Source organism: Myotis yumanensis, unplaced genomic scaffold (genome assembly GCF_028538775.1).
Source record: "Myotis yumanensis isolate MYYU_CA2020_CCGP unplaced genomic scaffold, mMyoYum1.0.hap1 SCAF_5, whole genome shotgun sequence".
NCBI classification, from domain to species: domain Eukaryota; kingdom Metazoa; phylum Chordata; class Mammalia; order Chiroptera; family Vespertilionidae; genus Myotis; species Myotis yumanensis.
This window is the reverse complement of record NW_027223756.1, coordinates 18,231,642-18,256,815: the sequence shown is the minus strand read 5'-3', so window position 1 is coordinate 18,256,815 and position 25,174 is coordinate 18,231,642. Positions and strand designations below refer to the sequence as shown.

General features: G+C 45.0%; 1 protein-coding gene across 2 annotated transcripts in view; it reads left to right on the top strand.

The window, feature by feature from the left end:
• GALNT10 (polypeptide N-acetylgalactosaminyltransferase 10) overlaps positions 1 to 25,174 on the top strand; it is a 173,317-nt gene that overhangs the window by 57,806 nt on the left and 90,337 nt on the right. Inside the window, exon 2 of one of the 2 annotated variants that reach the window (XM_070414544.1) lies at positions 23,750 to 23,876. In XM_070414544.1, coding sequence (XP_070270645.1) covers positions 23,750 to 23,876 — 127 coding nt within the window. The remainder of the gene's footprint in view (positions 1 to 23,749; positions 23,877 to 25,174) is intronic. The other variant, XM_070414545.1, reaches the window with a different exon arrangement.

The window sequence follows — 25,174 nt, the reverse complement described above, 5'->3', positions numbered from 1 at the left end:
AGTGGGGCTTTGGTGCTCACTGAGTCTGCCCCATGAGTGTGTTGCTTATGGATGTGTAGAGTTATAATATGGTATCATCTGCACTGACCACTGGGTACACTGGCTCTTGGGTCTCCAGGGAGGTGCAAGGTCAGCCACTGTCTGGGACCACCCAGCAGGAGCTACAGAGAGATCTGCAGATTCTTCCTCTTTTTATCAGGTTTAGAAGTGCCCAGATGAGGCCCAGCTATGCAGCAAGGTAGGCTTGTGCTGGTCCCAGGTGTTGGGCCTTTTATTAATAAGTTTGGGGCTCCCTGACCCAGCTGCAGTTGTTTGAGAGATTTTAGCCTGAGCAAGGACAGGCCATTCATATGCAAAAGCCACTGCACACAGCTTGGGTGGGGTTGTAAATTGGATGAGGCAGGGTCTTAGGGAATCACCAGGGCAGATCAAACAGAAATTGCTGCCAGTCAGCCTTGCAACCAGGGAGGCCCCAGCATAGGAACAATGATCTCTGTGAGCACCTCTGTCTGGGAGAAAGCCGCCCCAAGTTCCTGTCCCGATGCCAGACAATCCAGTACCTCCTCGTGTATGTCTGTGTCCCCCAGAGCCTCACCCTGGTGCTGGAGCTCAGAGGAAGTGGGACCTTGTAAGTTCAGTTCATGGTGCCGGCCTTTTAAGAGGAACAGCTGGGTTTCCAGCAGCCTCGGTGTCACTGAGCCTAATCCACACTGGTTTTTACAGCCTGTAGTTCTTACTGCCTATAAGGACTTCTTTTCCCATCTCTGCGTCCCTGAGCTTGGAGTCTGATGTGGGGCCAGGACCCCTTGCTCCTCCGGGCAGCCTCCACAGAGACGATCTCCTTCCCAATTAAAAAAGCAGCCCATGTGGGTGCAGACCAGCCCGTTCCGCACCTCCACACCTCTTACCAGTCTCAGTGGGCTTTCTTTACTTCTCTAGTTGTAGTTCTTCCATTCAGCCAGCTTTCCAGCAGTTCTTGATGATGGTTGTTCTGTATTTTAGTTGTAATTTTGATGTGGTTGTGGGAGGCTGTAAGTATAGGTGTTTACCTATGCCACCATCTTCTGTGCTTTCTTTTTTCTTGGACCTTCTTGCCTTCTCCCAGATGGTCCTGTACTTGAAAATCACCAAATAGGCACTTTACAGTCTCCTGGAGTTTTTCTATAGAGATATTTTCCATCCTCTTCGAACAACAACAACAAATGTTGCCCACCTCTTTTTCCCAACAGGAAAGAATTTTGTTAAGGTGCAATGAGAGCCTAAAAAAAAATGATTCAGGAATTTTCTTTCTGGTAGTCCAGCCTGAGGAGGTAGTCAGAAATGTGAGATGTTTATTGAAACTTAAAAAGAAAATTTTTATCATATTAAAATATGTGTAACATGAAAAAAAATTTAATAGTGGAAAATTGGAAGCAATTAAATGTCCAGCAGTAGGGGATTTGATTCATCCATGTATTAGAATATAATATACCCTTTGAAAATACTTTCAAAGAACTTTTAATAACGGCAAATTTATCTCGACACAATGGTAGGTGAAGAAAGCCGGATCCAGACCTCCATTTAGGTCTTCAGATTGCAGACATGCCCATTGAAACAAGATAAAAAGGGTCATCACATAATTATTAACAGTGGCTATGATTGGGTGCTGGGATTATGGAGGATTTTCTAAATTATTTTTTTTATTTTAAGATAATTGCAGATTTCACATGCAGTTGTAAAAATACTACAAAGAGATCTTGTTTACCCTTTATCCAGCTTGCTGTAGGGGGTTTAAATTTTCTTCTTTGTGCTTTTCTCTTTTCTAAATAACCTATAGCCAGCGAAAATAGGGATAAGGACTAGCATTAAAAACAAACAAACACACGCACAAAAACCTTACCCATTTTCTGGAGAACCTTGCTCCAAATTGTAATTGATTTTGTCTTGCCCTGCCTGGCCTTTTGGTCCCCTGTTAAGAGCATAGCATCTGCTAATATTGTAGTTAATTGAATCTTTGCCTATATATGGGCTTTCATACATACAGGAAAGAGACATTTTTGCATTAAAATACAGTTATGTCCGGCCGGTGTAGTTCAGTGGTTGAGCTTTGACCTGTGAACCAGGAGGTCATAGTTCAGTTCCCGGTCAGGGCACATGCCCAGGTTGTGGGCTTCATCCCCAATGTGGGGTGTGCAGGAAGCAGCAGATCAATGATTCTCTTTCATCATTGATGTTTCTATCTCCCTCTCCCTTCTTCTCTGAAATCATTAAAAAAATATATTTTTTAAAAAATAGTTAAAATCAGACATCCATATAATAGAATGGAAAGTAAGACTTGAGATATGAGTTGAATATTTAAGATAAAGATGCTGAAGAAATGCTTCTCGACTTGACTTGTGCCATCTGCTTCTTCAGTGGCTTCTTGTTCCAGGGGCAGGTGTCAGGAGCACACAGCACTGAAGGGAGTCACTGGGGAAGAGGAGGACAGGAGTCACTCTCCTTAACTTTTAAAAAAACTACTTGGATTTTCTCTCTGCCATAGGGTCACATCCTGCCTGAATGCACACTGTCAGGCAGGCAGGGTCTCTGGGTTGGAATCTTGACCCCAGCATTGACCTCGCCAGCAGCATGAGATGTTCAAACCAAGATCATCGCTAAGGACTCTAACTCTAAGATACTAAGGTCAGGCAGCCTGAAGGTGTGACATTCACAGGCTTCCCAAACTCCTTATACCTAACTGAAAGTGCACGCTGAACTTACAAGGATTTTAGCCTCCTTAGAAGTTAGTCTTCATTGATTTGGTTATTTCTCTGCCTCCTGGTGAACCTTTCTCTCAATACTTCTCTTTTGGACAAAGGACCTAAATAGACACCTTTCAAAAGAGGACATCCAGAAAGCCAAGAGACATATGAAAACATGCTCAAAGTCACTAATCATCCGAGAGATGCAAATCAAAACAACAATGAGGTACTATCTCACACCTGTCAGAATGGCTATCATCAACAAATCAACAAACGACAAGTGCTGGAGAGGATGTGGAGAAAAAGGAACACTTGTGCACTGCTGGTGGGAATGCAGACTGGTGCAGCTACTGTGGAAGACAGTATGGAGTTTCCTCAAAAAACTAAAAATGGAACTCCCATTTGACCCTGTGATCCCACTTCTAGGAATATATCCCAAGAAACCAGAAACACCAATCAGAAAGGATATATGCACCCCTATGTTCATAGCAGCACAATTCACCATAGCTAAGATCTGGAAACAGCCTAAGTGCCCATCAGTAGATGAATGGATTAGAAAACTGTGGTACATCTACACGATGGAATACTATGCTGCTGTAAAAAAGAAGGAACTCATACCATTTGCAACAGCATGGATGGAACTGGAGAGCATGATGCTAAGTGAAATAAGCCAGTCAATGAAGGAAAAACACCACATTATCTCACTCATTTATGGATAATAAAGACCATTATAAACTTATGAACAAAAATAGATACAGAGGCAGAGCTGCCTCGAACAGACTGTCAAACTACAGCGGGAAGGCTGGGGAGGGTTCGGGGTGGGGGGGTAAGAGATCAACCGAAGGACTTGTATGCATGCATATAAGCATAACCAATGTACATAAGACACTGGGGGGTAGGGGAGGCCAGGGGATTGTTAAGGGCGGGGGGAAAAAAGGAGACATATGTAATACTCTTTGTAATACTTTAAGCAATAAAACAAAACAAAACAAAAATAATTCTCTTTGTCACAAAAAAAAAAAAAGGCTCAAGAGAAAGAAGATTGTAGAAAGGGATTAAAAGGATACCCTCCTTCTCTCTCTTTTTCCTTTTTCTTTCCCCTAAAGATTATCTTAGGGGTGTCAAAAAAGCAATTTTTATAGGCAGGTTGGTCTTTTACAAGAGATGTGTTTACCAAGCATGAAATTAACATTTTTGCACAGAGCCAAATAATTGCTTATAACATGGTGACTTTAGTAGGAAGTTTGCAGCTTGAGCAGTTATTAGCAAGGTCAGATGGCACATGCAGTAGTGCGCTTGGCAGATCCCATCACCAAAGCAAAGTTAGTCAAGCACCTGGTGAGGGAATAGGATCCTCCCCGTGGGGATTTCGTTCATGAGGTCATTTCAGAGGTTGGGAGCGGCACTGTTTATTGGCATTTCGGCCCACCGAACACTGCAGACTTTTTTTCTAGCTCCAGTCTAGTTGGGTGACTGGATAACAGTTACAGACTTAACCGAACTCAGCATCATTTTGCCTAAGAACAAGGGTCAGGCTGGAGATGGCCTGGACCCGCAGACTCACCAGGCGTTTTACAGACTAGATGGGCAGAGTGATTTCACATCCTCAGAAGATGGTGATTACCGCTCCCACCTGTCTGGCCCTTCACCGTCACAAAATGTTTTCATGTTCATGGTCCTTTCTGAGCCTCTGTACAGTGATGAAGTAGTCCAGGCAGCCATTATCCTCCCCCTTTTTCAGATGAAGAACCTGAGGCCTGGCCTGCTCAGGGTCACATGTGAAACCACAGCTCCTGGGACATCAAGTGGACAGTGGGAACAACTTACGTTGCTCACTCTGTGCCTTTAAAAAATGAAAGAGACGGATAACTTGGAGTAATGGTGTGACTGAAGAAACAGTAGCCGGGACAAATATTTTAATTCCTATTAATGAGGGTGGGTCCTGTGTAGAGAAGGTCGTGCTTAGTGTGGGGTTTAACAATAGAGTCATGGGCTTCTTTAGATGATTTTGCTGCACTTAAGCCTTCCAAGGCCAAGGGTGTGTGTGGGAGTTCTGACTCTTGTGTGTGTCTATTTCTCTCTGGTGAAAAGCTGAAGTTAATATGCCTGTAAATTTTGTGTTCTTTGAGCCCTGACAGTAACCCAGTAAGTGCCTCATGTCCAGTCATGTGTGACTCCTGTAGGAAACTAAAACACACGCCACGAGAGGAAGGAGTTGAAAGGCAGAAATGCCTGTAGAGCCCATGCTCAGACTCAGGTCAGCTGACAGAGCATGTTTCTTAGAACTTGAGCCCTCACGCAGCCAGGTTAAGCATCGACCTATGAACCAGGAGGTCATAGTTTGATTCCCAGTTGGGGCACATGTCCAGGTTCCAGGTTTGATTCCTAGTAAGGGTGGGGGGGGGCATGCAGGAGGCAGTCGATCAATGATTCTCTCTCATCATTGATGTTTCTCTCTCCCTCTCCCTCTCCCTCTCCCTCTTCCTCTCCCTCTCCCTCTCCCTCTCTCCCTTCTTCTCTGAAATCAATAAAAATATTTTTTTTAAAAGAAAGAAATTGAGCCCTCTGCACTATGAAGACCGGCTTCATCACTCCTCTGCCTCCTTCTTGTGTAATTTTTAAAAATATGAAAACTGGAACGGGGCCTTTCACATATGAGATAGCTGTTTCCTCAGGTCTCACGCCATCCGTTGGAATAGCCTGCATCATACACCCTGTAATTATGCCCTGCCTGGTGGCATATTTTTGCCTTCTGAGTGATAGTTGAAATTTCTTGGCAAATGAACACCATTGACAGCAAGGCTCTCTTTTCACACCCTGATTCCAGGTGGCCCCTCTGTGGCCATCTTCCTGACCACACTGGCCTCCAGGGCCACCTGCCTGCAGTAAGTACTTCAGTCATTTCACCAAGAAGGGCTCCCCAAATTCCTTGCTTATCCTAGGGGCATGGGGAAGTCTGTGCACCCCTGCAGAGGGAGCCAGGCTAATCTGATTAATTAAGGTAAATAGGGGAGTGTCGGCAGTGGCTTAAGCTCCAGGCAGGTAACCTAGGCAACGGCAGGGAGTCTGCACCTCTGCTGACAAGTAATGTGGGATTAATTTCTTCGCAGACCTAGGGCCTTCTCTTATGCTCAGAGTCCACTTCAAGTTGGATAATAGGGAGGGGAGTTGCTAATAGCTGCCTGGCTTACAGCAGGTGGTTTGTCTATTCAGGAACATGATGTGGGCAGTGTAATGGGCAGGCGTGACATCAGAGGCCTCAAGGTCAAGAGCAAGTCCTCAGCTGTAGTAACTTGAAGAATTCCCTCCTCTGCCTTGGGTTATCCAGCTCCATGTTCCTATGCCAGCGACCACTTCCTATTCGGTTTTCTCATCTATAAAATGGAACGATGATAATAGTTCCACCTTCGAGACTTATTGTGAGGATAAGGCCTGTAAATTGCCTAGCATAGCCTGGCTCGTAGGAAGCCCAGTAAATGTTGGCCTGCTGGGCCTTCTCTAGGAGAGGAGGAGGCTCTGGGTGCCATGTCCTCTATGTACTCTCTGCTGCCAGGCAGGAAGTGGGCTCAGCCTGGAGATGGTGCAGGTGAAGGCAGGCAGGAAGAGGGGCTGCAGGTGGGAAGGCCTGCAGAACAACAGAGCACAGCCAGCAAGCAGGAAGGTTGAGAATGGGGGCAGCAGCCTGGGGCCAGGAGACCATAGAGAGGTGGGCAGGGCACCCAGAAAGCACCTGAGCTGCCGAGGGTCTCCTGAGGCCAAGGATGCCAAGGGGTTGCCCCTCCCAGGACTCCATTTCCAGCCTGAGCCCCTCCACCGGCCCAGACCAGCTGCTGAGCGCGCACTTTCGCAGCTGCTGCTCCTGGCTTGAACGCTGGCCAGTGGAGAACGTGATTCTGGTTTCTCCGCCATATGATGCAAAGGCCATGGGGAAATATGGTCACACGGAAAAGACTTGACATTTTCCTGTTCAGTGAGCGAGGCCAGAAGATGCATAATGTGTGGTTTTCGCAGCTGCAGGTGGATTGGGGAGAGAGTTTGCAATCTGTGGAAACATTTAAGACTTGGAAGTTCTAAAGGAAGAGAGAAATGTCTGAAGCGTAACATCCATAAATAGGCCCGGCTGAGTAATCTCAGACAAGCCAGCCTCAGGGGCTCAGTTTTCTTATCAGAAATTCTGGAAGGAACACTCAAGAAACTGTTAATAGTGGATATCTCCAGAGGGCGGGACTAGGGGCCGGGAGTAAGGAAAGATTTCTTTTTCATGGTATACTCTTTTGACTTTTTGAAACTTTCACCATGTGCCTTTATTGTTTTTAAAATTGCAAATCAAAGTATAGGTATGTCTTTAAAAAATACTAGGAACGGGTTGGCTTAAATCATTGATTTTCAAACTTTTTGTTTTTAAGCATTGGAACACTTATCACATAATCTTACTTGAAAGCCTAATGAATGTATGACAAAGAAGAACTTGGAGCCCCTCCTGCCAGGACTCCCCAGCTCCCAGTTGCAGCAACAGGAAGGGGGATCCATTGAACATAGTTTGAAAATAACAGAATTAAGTGACTTCTCTCAGGCCCCTCCCACTTTTCCAGTCCTTTGCTTGCCTTCTGTTTAGCAAAGGGAGGAGGGAGGAGGGGTCTAGTCCTGCGGCATAGGCTGCTGCTGTCACCGCTGTAGCTGCATATACCCCGCCCTCCTGTGGGGCCAGCAGTTGGGAAGGATGAGCTGGGCACCCGCTGAGTGTCACTCAGACTCTGGGGGACGGGAAACAGGCCACCCTTGGATTGCTGCCCCTGGTTTGAATTGATTGGGAAATGTTTCAAGGTGGGTTGTGCAGCCATTTCAGGCAAAATTGAACCTGGGGCTTTGATAGGCAGGATGCTGAAGGGACAGTGAAATGGTATGAGCTGGGAGAAGACCCATTCACTTTGCAAAAGTGTGGTTATGAACACAGGCCCACTGCCTATCAACGCTGTGATCCTGGCAAGTTACTGAGCTTCTCTGAGTCCCTTGCTGAATCCATAACATAACTGCCTAGCATTCCTAGGACTGGCTCATCGTATTCACAGGTTCCACCCACACTCGAAGGGGAGGGGTGTGTAAGCCGATGAGGGTCACTGGGGCTCATTCTTAGAATTCTGCCTACCACGATGGTTTGGTTTGCAGCGAATGGGAAATTAGAGCAAAGTGGTTCTTCATCACAGATAGTTGAAAGCATTGGTTTAGAATCCAGTAGAAAGGAATGACATGGATACAAATGGCTATAATTGAGACCGTAAGTGCTAACTTCCAAAAAGAGAAGGGGAGAGAAAGTGCAGTGAGAGGTCAATGGGAGGAGAGATGATTAAGTGGAGGGGAATCGAATTAGGGTTCTTGAGACTATAGTATTTGAATGAAGCATTGACAGGCAGGTGCAAGTTGGATATTTAAAAAGTGAAGCAGGCCCGAGCTGGTTTGGCTCAGTGGATAGAGTGTCGGCCTGGGGACTGAAGGGTCCTGGGTTCGATTCCGGTTGAGGACACATGACTGGGTTGCAGGCTCGACCCCCCAGTAGGGCGCATGCAGGAGGCAGCCGATCAATGATTTTCTCTCATTATTGATGTTTCTATTCCTCTCTCCCTCTCCCTTCCTCTCTGAAATCAATAAAAATATTTTAAAATGAAGCAAGAGAACAGGGTTCCAAGTTGTATTTCTATTTTGGTGCCTTTGGGTGCAGTCACAGAACTAAACTGAAGTCTCTGAATCCTCTCCAAGGTCATTTTGTTACTTCTTATCACCATAAACAGTGCTGCTTAACAGACTGTAGCTGTAGCAACACTCAGTGGCTTCACACAACAGCCATATATTCTTGTTTATGGGTCTACAGATCAATCAGTTGGGTGGTTTCTCTGGTCTGGCTGGATTCTCTCCTGCATCCCTGGTCAGCCGTGGTGGACGAGGTGGCTCTGCTGCCCTTGGCTGGGCTCTCCCATATCTGTCAGCTGGCTAGGATGACCTCGGTTCCCCACGTGTCTCATCTTCCACTTGCCCCTCACATCTTGCTAGCATACCAGCCGAGGCTGTCCCCTTAGAGGAGACAGAAGAACAAAAAAAAACAGGGTGGCCGAAACCGGTTTGGCTCAGTGGATAGAGCGTCGGCCTGCGGACTGAAAGGTCCCAGGTTCGATTCCGGTCAAGGGCATGTACCTGGGTTGTGGGCACATCCCCAGTAGGAGATGTGCAGGAGGCAGCTGATCGATGTTTCTCTCTCATCGATGTTTCTAACTCTCTATCTCTCTCCCTTCATCTCTGTAAAAAATCAATAAAATATATTAAAAAAAAAAAAAAAAAAAAAAACAGGGTGAAAGAGTCCAAGTCTCTGGAGGCTTAGGCTCAAAATTGACACACTGTCACTACTCCCTCATTCTTTTGGCCAAAGTAAGTCATGGCCTGCCCAGGTTCAGAAGGTGGGGAAATAGACCCGACCTCTTACTGGGAGGAGTGCATGATTCCATAGCAAAGGATATGAGTACAGGAAGGGGTGGAGGACTGGAGCCACTTTTAATCAACCCAACCCAGTCATCTTGTGAAATCTTCCTAAATTCTCTAGAATAGAAAAAAAGAGCCTCCCTCCCAACTTCAAATGCATTGTTTCCCAAAGTAAACAAGGGTTTGGGGGAGAAATTTACATATGAGAAACCATTAAAAAAATATGTAAAGTGATCTGTTAACCACAGTTGTAAGAAGCAAGAATTATAAAAAAGTCTGTCGTCTTGTATGCAAGTAGAACATAAAAGAGGAATATTTCTGGGCGACATATCGCCTTTGCTCATGTGGTGCCCTCACCAGACCACAGGATGCTCATCCATCAGTGTTCAACCCAGTGCCTTCTGCAGAACCATCCCCAGAGCAATGATTCTAGGAGAATAATTCATGGTTCTTCTCCCAGGTCCCAATAGCAATATTAGAATGAAATTATCTCAAATCTGGCCTGTATCCTAGACAAACTCTGTGTCCTTTATGATATTCTCTAAAGCACCTAACCCAAGGCCAACAAACAGTAGATGCACAATAAACATTTATTAGATGGATGGATGGATGGATGGATGCATGGATACATGGATGGATGGGGGCATAGACAGATGGATGACATGTGCTTCAGCAGTTGACCAAGGCCTTCCTTTAGAAAGATCTTACATTATCACAAGCTTTATTTGTCTCCTTCCACATCAGTAGGTCAGCTTGAAATCTTTGTGTAATTGTTCCATGTCTGTGTGCTTTAACGAAAGCAGAAAACCAGTTGTACATTGCAGAGGGGAGGACCTGTGTTGTGTTCTCCCTCATAAACCCTGTCATTATTAGCATAACATTTCAAAACGAGGTCCACGAGTTTCCTAGGATATAAATCGTTCTCTCGTGGGTGGGGGAACTTTTCCAATAAATTTGTGAAATGCTGGATTAAACAAAGTTAGGCAGCTTTCTTTTCTATGAGACTTCGCAGACCATAAATATGTTAATATACTTTGTGAATCTCCAAGAGAGCATGAGAATATGTAAGGGTTAAAAACTGGAAGGATTAGCTTTCTCGGGAGTGAGGAACAATATCAAATCTTCTGATCCATAAACATGATACATCTCTCTATTTAAATCTTTGATTTGTCTCAGCAGTGTTCTGCACATTTTTTGTTAAATTTACCCATCAAATATTTAGCATTTCTGATGCCTTTGTAAACAGTATGTTTTATTTCAGTTTTCAGTGTTTCCTTAGAAATACAATGGATTTTTATATATCAACCTTGTATTCTGTGCCACTGCTAAACTCACTAATTACACTAGCTTTTTTGTAGAGTTCTCATCATTTTCTTTTTGTATAGATAATCATGTCGTGGACAGATATCATTTTGGCCTACATTGTTCAGTCGGAGAGTGGAGTCGTAGAAAGACAAGGGACTTGCCCCCGTCCTGCTCTTCCTGAATGCAGAGCCAGGAGTCTGAAAGCTGGGCCTTCAGGTTCCTCACCACCACGCCAAGTGGCTTCCCAGGCTTTCAGACTTCAAGAGACCACCTGTATCCATTAAGATTATATTTGAATGGCTTACACACTGGAGCAGTTCATCTGTCTGTCACACAAGAGTCTGGAGGTTAGCAGTCCAGGGCTGATATGACAGTCCTGCTCCATAAAGTCCTCAGGAACTTGGGCTCCTTCCCACTAACAGCTTCCCCATCCCAAGGGCATGGACCTCCACCTCAGAATCCAGCATGGTGGCGTTTGCATTCTAGGCAGCAAGGTAGGTGGGATAAAGAAGAAGGGCAAAGGCGCACACCTGTGATTTCTTCAGTAGGTCCCATGGACTGCCTCAACCCCTGTACTCACAACTCACTGGATAGAACCCAGTCTGACCACATCTAGCTGCAAGACTGCCTGGGAAATGCCATCTTTATTCTGAACAGTCATATTCCCAGTAAAATTCCTGTTACTCTGGAAGAAAAAGAGAACGGCTCCTAGGGGACATACAGCAATTTCTGCGCGAACCTTAAGGAAAGGAATGCACAGTTTGAAATGAATGAAGGAAGAAGGTAGAAGAGTTCAAAGTCTGTTGCATCTTTTAAAAATCATTTTAGGATCAAGTGAACCGGCTCTCTTTTAGAGTTTTGTAGCTCATTAACTTGACCTGAAGCCATTTAGTCAGAGGATAAAGTTAATCCTCAGAACCCCTTTATAGTATTAAATCCTTGTGACTGCCTAATCATGGATGACTTTCTTTCATCTAGAAAAGATAAAACAAAAGATGTCTCTGTTCATTCATTCATTCAACAAAAATTGCCATCTCCCACCCTCGTGGAGCTCACAATTTGGGGACAGTAATAAAATCATCACCCAAATGAATGTGACGTCACAGAGGAGCAATAAGGATGCTCTAAGGGTCCACTCGGGGACATTGCCTAGTCAGGGAGGTCAGGGGAGGCTCGCTGAGAGTGTGGAGCCATTCCTGCAGGAGTGTCTAATTTCATAGCAGAATGGTGTTCTGAGAAAGCCATCCTGCCTGCTGTGTGGTTACACTCGTGGTTATACTCACTGGGGCAGCGTATGTCTAAGAGATCATTCTGTGAGAATAAGAATGCCAGAGTGAGACTAAGGTGTGTGTGTGGAGGGGGGGCAGCACCAGAAGAGGGGATGCTATCAGTCACTGCTTCCCCACCCCACCTTACCCCGCCTTGGGGGGACCATCGTAAGCAGTAACAGCCTGCCAGCTTGAAGATCTGTTGTAGAAATCAACCCATGGATGTCAGCCTGCCAGGTGTACTTGGGAGTTCACTCTTCCAGCTCAGGCAACACTGAGTGGTGAGGGCCGCTGGGAGCACAGTGCTGAGAATTCTCAGGTGTCCGCAGGAAGAATATTATGCCAGGTCAGTGATGCCTGCCTTCATCCTTTGTGACTATAGCGAAGAAATGGGATAAAATATGTGAAAGTGCTTTGTAAATTGCAAAGTACTATCCAAATAATAGCTAATAATTATAGCTATGATTTTTAGTGTTTTTTAAATACCAAATGCTTATGGGACTACATCAAAATAAAAAGCTTCTGCACAGCAAAAGAAACCATCAACAAAACAACAAGAAAGCCCACTGCATGGGAAAACATATTTGCCAATGTTATATCTGATAAGGGCCTAATCTCCAAAATTTATAGGGAACTCATACAACTTAACAAAAGGAAGATAAACAATCCAATCAAAAAATGGGCAAAGGACCTAATAGACACCTTTCAAAAGGGGACATTCAGAAAGCCAAGAGCCATATGAAAACTTGCTCAAAGTCACTAATCATCCGAGAGATGCAAATCAAAACAACAATGAGGTACCATCTCACACCTGTCAGACTGGCTATCATCAACAAATCCACAAATGACAAGTGCTGGATTCATTGAGAGGATGTGGAGAAAAAGGAACACTCGTGCACTGCTGGTGGGAATGCAGACTGGTGCAGCCACTATGAAAGACAGTATGGAGTTTCCTCAAAAAACTAAAAATGGAACTCCCATTTGACCCTGTGATCTCACTTCTAGGAATATATCCCAAGAAACCAGAAACACCAATCAGAAAGGATATATGCACCCATATGTTCATAGCAGCACAATTCACCATAGCTAAGATCTGGAAACAGCCTAAGTGCCCATCAGTAGATGAATGGATTAGAAAACTGTGGTACATCTACACGATGGAATACTATGCTGCTGTAAAAAAGAAGGAACTCTTACCAATTGCAACGGCGTGGATGGAACTGGAGAGCATTATGCTAAGTGAAATAAGCCAGTCAATGAAGGAAAAACACCACATGATGTCACTCACTCATGGATAATAAAGACCATTATAAACTTATGAACAAAAATAGATACAGAGGCAGAGCTGCCTCGAACAGACTGTCAAACTACAGCGGGAAAGCCTGGGAGGGTTGAGGGGCGAGGGCTGCGGGGGGAGGTAAGAGATCAACCGAAGGACTTGTATGCATGCATATAAGCATAGCCAATGGACATAAGACACTGAGGGGTAGGGGAGGCCGGGGGATTGTTAAGGGCAGGAAAAAAAGGAGACATATGTAATACTCTTTGTAATACTTTAAGCAATAAAACAATTAAAAAATAAATAAGTAAATACCAAATGCTGCTAAGAACTTTGACTTGCTGTTTGTCACTTAATCCTCACAATAACCTTTATGCTAGATACTATTAGCCTCCCTCCCTCCCCGCCCCCCCCCTCCCCCGTTGGGAACCCAGGCTTGGGAAAACTGTGACTTGCCTAAGGTTGCATAGCTAGTAAGCAGCAGAACTGTGACTCCTGGTGGGTCTTTCTGACTCTGAAGCAAGTGCTTTTACACACTTTGTTTTGCCATCTTCAGGATGTAGGGCAAGCATGTCAAACTCAAAGGCTAACACGGCCACATAAACAAGGTTTAAGTTTATGTGGGCCGCAAAAAAAACAAAAGCTTCAATTTTCATAGAAACGTAGGTTTATTTCGAAAAGTATAGTATAAAAAAAAGAACAAGAGCAACGGTAAAATTAATGTTCTCTTCCTGACACTTGGCATCTCTTCTCTGCTACTATCTTTCCTACTTGGGGGGAAATCTTGTTCGCAGTGATTACTTTCAAAACTGACCCAAGGTGAATGTCAGTAATTCTGGATCTGACAGGAGATTGTAAATAACTGCTCACACCATTATATTGGCTGGGCTGCGAAAATATTCATTGTGGGCCGTGAGTTTGACATGCTTGATGTAGGCGGTGATGATTGTAATTATTACTATCAATGGAGCAATGACTCTGTTGCTTGGTGGCTCAGTCCCAATTCCCCAACTAGAAGACTCATCGGCTGGGTTTGCAGTCATTTTTTGGTCCTTGAAAGACTTGAAACTTGCCTTCTACTCAGCGTGCCAATTCTGCCTGCCTCTCTCCTTACCCATCCACGTCTGCTCTGCAGAGCAATATAATGGCCCTCTGTTATGCTCAGCTCTAGCCTCTGGAAAGAACACTTGTTAGAGGGTTTCCTGTGGTTGATCACACATCAGAGCTGCTGAGACTTTCAAGACCCCAGTGAACAAGGTGCAGAAGAATGATTCGCTTCAGCAAGTTTTCCTCTCCTGGAACGAACCGTGTGCCTGGCCACTTGCTAGACACTGAAATGTGGGAAGGAGTGGGCGGAGGTGGGCGGTGCGGACTATTAGCTGTGATGATGACACTCGGGTGGTGGCTGGCACTTTGCAAAATATTTTTCATATCACTTTTCTCCCTGAGCCTCAGTTTGGTTATCTATGAAGTGGATAGAATGGCAATAATATAGTCAAGTTTCATCTTGTGAAAGGGTTGGGTTATAATAAACACATGACTTTAGGGGAAAATAACATAAAATCAGTACTGGCCTTGACAGTTGTCCATGGAATATAAAAATAAACCACCTCTCTAAAGTCCAGTATAGGCAGTTTTCCTCCATCCTTAAAACCGATGACTTTCTTTGGTTGGAGTCATGACGGTGCCTTCTGAGGTAATGAGTTAACACCTAATCATACTCGATCTCCGCAGGGAAGCCTTTACTGACCTCCCTGAACAGATGAGATCACCCTGATCCGATCTGAAAGAAAGGGACTTTCTTTGCACCACGTACCTTTCTTTTAGGCACGAGCCACTGTAACTATTTTATTTATTTGTGGTTCTGGATTAAAGTCTGCAACCCCCTGCCACACACAGTACCGTAGGCTCTGTGAGTCAGGGCCCTTGGCTTTCTTGCTCTCCAGTGTCTCCTGGACACTTCACACAGAGCCTGCATGTGCTTGTATTCATTAAACATTAAAATGGATGGATGGACGGACGGGCAGACTGATGGATGAATGGGTGGGTGAGAGACTCAGATGAACATTATCAAATGATCAGTCAGAGTATTGTTGTTTTCCCCCAGTGATAAAACATTTAGAAACTTCCTCAAGAAAATGGTTCAAGTTGCCATTGTCTTTTAAAATGGAAAACTTATTATAGGTTTCATTTGCCCTTTAGATAACAGACACTGCAAAATGTCTTGGCTTTTTTTTTTCTTCCTCCTCTGGTGCTTAAAAAAAGTACTTTAATGAGCATTTACACCTTACGTAGGAAACGACCTTTTCTAGAATCATCTGTACAAAACGGTGAATTGGATGGTGGTATGGCTCTGCCCTTGGAAGTACAGCAGGTCCTCAAATAATGTCATTTCGTTTAATGCTGTTTCACTATCATGTTGACAAGGGGTGGGGGGGATAGACCCTGTGGTGTTTGCACATTCTCCCCACATGTGCATGGGTTTTGTCTAGTTCCTCTGGTTCGCTCCCACAGCCCAGCGATGTGCACGTTGGGGAGTTGACGTGTCTGTCTTGTCGCAGTCTGAGTGTGGTGGGTGTGTTCTTGGCACTAGGCGTCCTGACCAGGGTTGGTTCCCTCCTTGTGCCCTGAGCCGCTAGGATTGGCTCCAGCCACCCACGACTCTGAACTGGAATAAGGTTGGAAAATAGCGATCTTACTTGTTTTTATTAATCTTTCTTAAATGTATATATAGCTCACATTTATTCCAGTGTTTAATATTACAAGTGTTTTGGGTCTTTATTTAGAAGTTTGGTGATGTTTTTATGAATAGAAAGATGCCATAGGAACTCTTTTTTAAAAAATCTTTTAAAATTATTTTTTATTTTTCAATAACAGTTGACGTACAATATTATATTAGTTTCTGGTGTACATCCTCAGTGATTAGACATTATATAAATTACTAAGTGATCATCCCAATAAATCTCATACCCATCTGACATTATGCATAGTTATTAGAATATTATTGATCATACTAGAGGCCCAGTGCACGAAATTCATGCACAGGTAGGATTCCCTAAGCCTGGCCAGCGATCAGGGCCAATCAGGTTCCCCGCCTCCCCACCTCCTCCTTCCCTCGCTTCTGAGCACCCCACTGCCGCTGGTCGCCTGCCATATTCCATGCCTCCCCCTTGTGGTCAGTGCACGTCATAGCGAGCGATAAAACTCCCAGTCGATCTCCCAAGGGGACAGTTTGCATATTAGCCTTTTATTATATAGGATTCCCTATGCTGTACTTTACATCTCCATGACTATTTTGTTACTACCGATTTATACTTCTTTTTCCCCCCTTTTATTGAATTTAATGGGGTGATACTAGGTCAACAAAATTATAGAGGTTACAAGGAGCACAGTTCTGCAACACATCATCTGTGCACTGTATTGTATGTCCACCACCCCCAGAACAGCAGCCTACTGCATAGGGGCTGGGCTCAGGTCAACCCCATTAGTCTAACGTATTGGATGCCAGGATGAGAGTGGTCTTCAGCCTACAAAGAGGGAACATTTCTTCCTAATGAAAACGATTATCTTTCTCCCTGCATCCCTCCCGAGAAGAGGAGGTTCTTAGATTAATTGCAAGTGGGTAGGTAGTAACGTATTTTATTTTTTGAGTTCTACTCCAGCCGGTTTCTTTTTTTTTTTTTAATTTTTGCTAAAAGTATTACAAAGGGTATTACATAAGTGCCCTTTTTATCCCCCCAACCCTTGACAAACCCCTGCCCTCCCTTACCCCCCAGTGTCTTATGTCCATTAGTTATGCTTATATAGATGCATACAAGTCCTTCGGTTGATCTCTTACTCCCCTCCCTCCTGTCCCCCAACCCTCCCTGGCCTTCCCACTGCAGTTTGACAATCAGTTTGAGGCAGCTCTGCCTCTGTATCTATTATTGTTCAAAAGTTTGTAATGGTCTTTATTATCCATGAATGAGTGCGATCATGTGGTGTTTTTCCTTCATTGACTGGCTTATTTCACTTAGCATAATGCTCTCCAGTTCCATCCATGCTGTTGCAAATGGTATGAGTTCCTTCTTTTTTACAGCAGCATAGTATTCCATCGTGTAGATGTACCACAGTTTTCTAATCCATTCATCTACTGATGGGCACTTAGGCTGTTTCCAGATCTTAGCTATGGTGAATTGTGCTGCTATGAACATAGGGGTGCATATATCCTTTCTAATTGGTGTTTCTGGTTCCTTGGGATATATTCCTAGAAGTGTGATCACAGGGTCAAATGGGAGTTCCATTTCCAATTTTTTGAGGAAACTCCATACTGTCTTCCATAGTGGCTGCACCAGTCCCAGCCTGTTTCTTGCTCAAACACATTCTGTGGCTCCCACCTGCCACACAGCTCAAGTGTAAGGCCCTTGGATTCTGGTCTAGACTTCTTGCCCTCATTGCTCATGATTCTTTTGTGCCCCACTCACTACAGCCAAATCAGGCCCCTTGCCATTAAATAAATATGCCTCTTACTTTCTAACCTTCATTTCTTTGCCCTTACTTTCTCTCCAGATGGATTCCACCCGTCCATTGCTAATAGTCCTGATCCTACCCATCCTTCCACGTAACTCCCAAAGACTCTGTTCCTACAAGAATTCTCCCCTGATCATTTCAGGTAGACTCTAACCTTTGGGTCTCATGATGCCCGTAGAATGTCTCTGTACAACTTTCAAGGCCCTTAGTTACAGTGTGTGTGTTTTTCTGTCTCATCTACTTGTCTCCTATGCGTAATTTTTGATGAAGCCAGGAACTATTTATGTATCTTTGTCTCCCCACAATTCTTTAGCCATACCAGGTCCTCAGTTCTTCAATGACCTATTGTCATTTGTGGAATGAATGAATAAATAAATCAAAACAATCTAGCATATGTCCTCAAAATTCATGAAAAAGTACATTTATCCAACTGTCTAAACTCCCTTGCTTAAAGTAACTTTACACCTTTGGCTAGCTTACGTCCCCCCTGCCCTTTTTGAAGTATAACCTTGAAGGCAACCTTAAGGAATGCTTTGTTGTGAGGGTGTGTGTGTGTGTGTGTATGTGTGTGTGTGTGTGTGTGTGTGTAGGAAGGTTATTAGAATAATCTACTTAGCAGATTACCAAATGTTTGGAATTATATAGAGTCATTTAAACCTCAAAACAAAATCATTTCAGCTCCTTTGTAGGGGTAGTTGAGAGGAGGGTCCAGGGGAAGCCATCCTAAATTTGCAGCAGAATCTGGTCTGTAATATGTCCTCAGACCCGGAATGAAGCAGGCGACCGCCTCAGTTTTCCTTTCAGCTTTGCCATTTCAGAGCATATGGCTCTTTTCCCATTATCTTGAAGACACTGGCCAGCTCGGCCAGCGACGCGGATGTGCTGAGCAGCAGTTGCCGAGTCTGCAGTGCTGGGATTAGAGCATGCACTGTAACAGGTCTTTCTTCTTGGGCAGGATACAGTTGGCTTGCTTCGCCACCTTTCTTCCCTCCCTCCAAAGGGTGCCCGGCACACTAAGTAGTGATTAAACAAAAGATTAAAATTCCATTTGCGTGTGTGAGTGTGTGGCTGTTTGAACACTAATCACTTCTTCCAGGGGAACGTTAAGTAAAAGCACTCAGATACCAGGAGCAGTTATTTAGAGGAGCCAGTCAAAATCCATTTCCAATTTATTATTTACTGCGATTTCCGCATTAATTCTGCCAGCCTCCCCCACCCCCTCTCCCTCTCCTCTCTTGCCATTCTCCTTCCCCACCCCTTTGCTTCCTGTAGCAAAAGGACATCTGCAAACTGAGAAGAAGAAAAGTAGCAAAAGATGGTCCCTGAAGGAAAATAATCACCACTTTCCTAGACAGATCTGTGAATTAAAAAAACTTTAAATTACCTCTGGACTGGAATTTTAGGTGTGGTGTTTTTTTTGTTTGTTTTTATGATATTAAATGACCGCTATTGCATAAGAATTGCTGTCTTTGAGAAGCATTGTCCAAGCCTTTCTTGTTGCTAAAGGTCGTGTGGCATTTGTTTCTAATGTAGAATGCCATTATTAATTAGGAACACTTTGCTTTCCTGAGGAACACTGGGTTTCCACAGGGCCATATGACCTGTTAATGAGGACACTCTAAATCCTGTTATCAGCAATAGCCAGTTGGATTGGCTCAGGTGTGAAATAGGTTGCCTCTGCAGGGCTCACAGTTTTATTACCAGATTCCCATCCCTTTCCTAGTCCCCCAAACATGACCATCGCAAACATCGTGTCACAACCTTTCTCTGAAAAGAATGTATTAATAGTAGCAGTCCTTTATTGGGAGGACCTAACTTTCTGCCAGACACCAAGCTAGATGCTTTGTGGAGATTAACTCAGTTCATCCACCCAACACCCCGCAGATCATTCTGTTAGTTTCCCCTATGTTTTGGTCCAGGAAACTGAGGTCCATCTGCCCAGAAAGTAAAACCTAGGCTTTTCCGACTCTGGAACCAGAATGTGCTGAGTCATTAGACTACCTGTCACATTGCTGAGCAAGCATTCATTCATTCACTCATTCCACTGAGGGCCTAGGGTGAGCCAGGTATCAGCCTAGGAGAGCACAGTGACATGCACTTGCCTGCAAGAAGCTCACAGTCTATCTCAGGGAGAGAACAGCCAGATCTGGTTTGGTTTCGGGGGCTGACAAGCTAAGGGATTTAGGACAAGTCTGTCCTACTCTGTTAGTCTCAGATTTTGTATCTGTAAAATAAAGCAGCTGGATTTAGACAAGTGTTTTTCCACCTTTATTGTGAATCAGACTCATATGGGAAATAGGTTTAAAAACACATCATCCTGGCTTCCTATCACCAGATACTTTGATTTAATAGGTTCAGTGTGGGGCTCAGGAATTTACATCTATAATGAGGTCTCCCAAGAGCCACCCTTTGAGAGAAACTGATCTGGCTATAAACTCCGTGCCTACGTGAAATCTGTGTTGTCTTGCCTGTACCCCCAGTGCCTAGTACAGTGCCTGGTACTGAGTGGTTCTCAGTAAACATTTGGTGATAGTTTGGATGATCTATGAGCTTTCTACGGATGAACCCCAGAGACTCTTAAACCACCTGAAATTGACAGCAAATTTTATTAAGGTTTGTGGATAGGGCCCTTTGGGCTTTGAATGCTCTGTTTTCTCCTACCAACAGCTCAGACCTATTACTGGAATATTTTAAACCCATATAGTAAAATTTGAGTCCTATATCAAGGTGATTTGGTGAGAACATGTCAATTTAGTTTCTTAAAACCCTAAAAGAGTTGCTATCCACATTCTGTGTGTAAATTCTGAAAGTGCTCAGGAGATACAGTTTGTGATTTTTCTCAGTTCATCTAAAAGTATCCTTTGGGCAGGTAGTGCCATCTCCATTTTCCAGGTAGGAAAATTGAGGTGCCCATGACTCCTGTAGCTTGTCCAAGGTCATATTGCAAGGGTTCTCTCCACTGAAAACTAGCCTGGGAGTCCACAGACTCTTCTCCTCTTGCCTGCTGGTGTGGCCTTGGGTAAGTAGTATGGCTTCTTTGGGCCTCAGTTCCCCCATCTGCAAGATGAGGAAGGAAGGGCTAATTGTCTCTGCGCAGCTGCTTAGCTAGGATATTAGAGGACCCTCTACTGCTACATGTTTAGACATGCAGAACCCCCCTGTGTCAGCAAGCTCTAAGGTCTCTTACTTTAGGGATGATGGGAGGACTCATGATACCACCTAAGCAGCACAGATCTTCTCTGCAGATCATCCCAGAGGGACATATATCTCTAAGGCAAAGACAGTGGAGATGGTAGAAGCTGTGGGTGTGAAACTTCTAGAATTTGGGGACCTTATTCTCTACCCCGTCAGTTCAGCAATTCACTGCTCATCCTGAGAACAAGTTTTAAGGAGTTTGCTTCTGTGAGGTCACAACTGTGAGATTCAACCCCATGTCCCATTCCCAGCCATGTGGGAAGACTTTCACACAAGAGGATACGGAGGAAACTGTGCCCTTCATGGAATCTTAGACTCTTAAAATGTCCTTTAAAGGTCACGTAAGTGTGCTTCATGGGCCAGCACCATCAGCATCACTGGGGAGCTTGTTAGAAATGCAGAATCGCAGGCCGCTCCCCCCGCCCCGCCCCGCCCCGCGCCCCCCCCCCCCCCCCCCCCGACCTCCGGAAGCAGATCCTGCATTGAACAAGATCCCCATGGGATTCTGCTGCACATAAAATGTGAGCAGCACCAGCCTTAACCAGCCCTTGATTTCCTCCTTCACGCCCTGATGAACAGTTGAACAGCCTCTTCCTGGCCTCTTCTGACATCTTCCAAATGGTCCTGTGTCATCCTAGCACTGATCCAAACCCTTGGAATTTCTTCTCTATCCTAAACCAGCCCCTCATTCATTCCAGAACTTCTGCTATTAGCTCCAGGTGGTGCGGGTGCTGCTGTGCCAGAAACCACACTTTGAGAACCACTTCGAATGGGTACCTTCCATTAAGGCTTTTGCAGAGCCTCTTGGGTTCCCCCAGTGACCTAAAGTAACAACCGAAGTTTCAGTCTTTGGGTAGCAGAAAGCGGAAAAGGCCTTGGGAAGGAGGGCTGGAGGAAAACTGCTAAATAGCTCACGATCGATCAGTTGTGACATTGAGACATATTTATTTGGGCAGGTCCCTGGCCCACCCCAAGGCTCAGTTTCCCTGTCTGCGAAACATGGAGGTGGCCCTTGCTCAGTTTCCAAGTCTATGTATTTGTTCACTTGTCTGGAGATTTGGTTGTCAATTTTGTTTTTAGCAGAGGACCATTTTAAAATGAAATCCCACCCGCATCCTGAGTACGGAAAACAGAGAGATGCATTGCTGGTCTGATTGGTCTGACTGACGGAGGGTCAGGCTCCTGCTCTCAGCCCCCTCTCCCCCAGGCAGCACTGAGGCATTCAAATGTAGCTCCGCACAGTTGAAATCCACCGAAGGCTGAACTTCCAGCTCAGCCTCTGTGGTTTCTGTGAACCCCGAGAACTGTTTGCGGGCCCGTGGCCTCTGTTTTCTTTTCTTTCCGTCACTGACCAAGACATCCGGCACGCCAGCTTTCAGAATTTTCTTCTTGCAACTCAGAGAGGCCTGTAGGAGGGACTACAACAGATTGTTATTATCATTAAAGCTGTTGTAAGGATATTGCACTGTTGTAGACAATCTGCTAACTCAAGAATCAGCCAGGGACTTAATAAACAGGCATGTGGACTGTTTTATCCCGGTGGCTTCTTTCTACGGCTGACGTTCAGGCACACCACACATTCAGGGCCTTTGTAGTTAATTACATAGGAAATAGGACTATTGGATTCTGCATGTCACAGTGGCAAGGGCTGTCGTGCGGGAATTTTAATGGGCAAGGTGATGTGGAAAGCCAATCTCATCCAAGGGAACACGGGATACCTAAGCAGTGTTACCTTGGGAAGGTCTGAGTCTTTAGACTTCTCCATGGGCGTGGGAAAGCATCTGGCACCTTCAGGTGACCCCAGGCACTGGCATGCAGCCTCGTTTAATTAGGGAAACTGATTCTAATGGGCCCAGAGCAGTGGTCAGCAAACTGCGGCTCGCAAGCCACACGCGGCTCTTTGGCTCCTTGAGTGTGGCTCTTCCACAAAATACCAACTTCTCCGCATGGGCCACGAAGTTTCAATCACACCGTACATGCGCGCCCACACGTATTTTGTGGAAGAGCCACACTCAAGGGCCAAAGAGCCCCATGTGACTGGAGAGCCGCAGTTTGCCAACCACTGGCCCAGAGGATGGGCTCATCTTCCCAGACGCATAATAAACAGCTTCAGAGCCAGGCCTGTGGGAGCTGCTCTCTGGGGGCTGTTGCATCGTCCTGTTTCCTTTCAGCATTCAACTGTTTGTTCACACATTCCACACAGTCGCCCAATGTTCACCCTCCTTGTGACTTTAGAAATGAACACGGCCAGGCCTAGTTCTGTGACTCTCCCACCCCTGGGAGTCTGTGCCCCGGCCTTTTGCCCTGCCTGCCCCTCCTTTCTGCCTCTCTGAAGCTCAGCCCAAACGCCTTCACGTCACGAAACCTTCTCCAGTTCTCCCAGGTGGAGGTGAACTCCTGTAGCACTTTCTGCCGGCCTGTCATCTGAGGGCCACCTGCCCTGCCCCATCCATGAGGTAGCCACCAGCCACCTGAGCACTTGCAAGGGGCCTGAATCGAGATGAACACGAGTGTAAAATACACACTGGATTGTGAAGACTTAGTACAAAACAAAAACAAAAGTAAAGTATCTCAATGAATTTTTTACATTGCGTGGTGAAATATTTTACATAGAGTATATTGGGGTAAATAAGATATAGTATCAAAACTAACTTCCCCTGTTTCTTTTTCTTCCCAATGTGAATACTAGAAAATGTAAACTTGCAAATGTGGCTCACATTTGTGGCTCGTGTTGTTGTTATATTTCTCTTGGCAGCACCACACGTACTGCTTTTACTCAAGTGAAAGGAATGTTTGTCCATCTGGGTTTTTCTCCTTCTGGTTTCTGACTTCTAAGAGGGTGGACACTGTGCCTCTCATCGTCCTGACCTTTGTGTACCTGGTATACCAAGGGGGTTGATAAATGAACAATTGACAGACATTCAATCAATACCAAAAGCTCCCTTGGGCAGTGTAATTTCTGGGTCTCTGTTACTAAACTTATTTTCCCTTTTTCTTTTTCACAGTTTTTGTCTTTTTCTTTTTTTAAGGGATCACACAATCAGCAAAAGAAGATATTTTTCTTGGGAGATGGACAAAAGCTGAAGGACTGGCACGACAAAGAAGCCATCAGAAGGGATGCTCAGCGTGTAGGTACGTAGAGAGGTACCGTCCACGGGTAGGCCTGTGGAGAGGGTATGCATGTGAGCTTGCGTGTGCGTGTGTGTGTGTGTGTGTGTGTGTGCGTGTATGTGTGTTTAATGGGGTGTCTGGACCTCCTGTCAGCTCCTCTCCACCTGCCAGCCTCCACCCTCCCTTCCCCTGATTCTGGAATCCTCTCTTCACCTGTGAGCTGGCCCCATCCTTTCTCCACTCACATCACCAGATCCACTGCTTTCAGGAATTTGCCTTGCCACCTTTATTGAGCGATAAAAAATGTCTCCCCCTTATGAGATGTTTTACCACTAAAATGAGGAGCAGTAATAATAAGAGCCAACATTTATGAATATCTATAGTGAGCACGGCTCACGCTCCATACGGCACATTTTCTCGGTGAATCCCCACATCAACCTTTATGGCCCACTGGATGAGAAGGGACCTGTAGTTCAGAGAGGTGGGATCATCTGCCCACCGGCACACAATGAGAAAGAGGCAGGCTTGGAATTTGAACCCAGGTCTGGAGGGCAGAGTTGACCCCTACCAGCCCTACAGCCACGAGGCTGAATGAATTTATTGGGCTTCATCTAACATCTTCTTTGGCTAATTCGTCTTTGGAGCAGTTTCTGTTCCAGCTGGGGAGTTGGGAAGGGAAGTTATGTGGAGGGTTGTTTGTAGAGAGCCTGGACTAGGAGACAGGAGGGCAGCTCTGACACCCCTTTCAGCCATGTGACCATCAGGAAAAGTCCATAATCCTTGAGCTCAGTTTCCCCATCTGTCACTGGAGCTCATGCTTCCTGCCTCGACAGTCTCAGGGTATTGGTACGAGGTAGCTTTACACTGGAAAACACTGTAGACATATAAGTGATTGGTATTTTATTCATTTTTATCTCAGTTAAAGGCACCCACTATTGATTTTTTTAAAAGTACATTATGACAAAACCAGATTACAACAGGCTTTGAATAGAGCTGAAATGATAACTGAAATTCAGGGAAATCTAAAGACGCGACATGCATTTTTCCGTGTGCCAGTAATTCAGAATGAAGAGTTAGGGTGGGGGAGGGCTGCTTAAATTTAAAAAGGAGACATCTGAAAGGAGCCGATTTTCCAGACAATTGTACCAGAGTTATTAGCACACCGGCCTAACTAGCAAGAAAGGAGTAAGCCCTGGAGAAATCATTCAGAATAATAATGGCCAGTGCTAACGGTACCAAGCACCTTGTCCTGCATTACCTCCTTAATCATCACACTGAACCTTCTTATCCCAATTAATACAAAGGCGACAACCAAGACA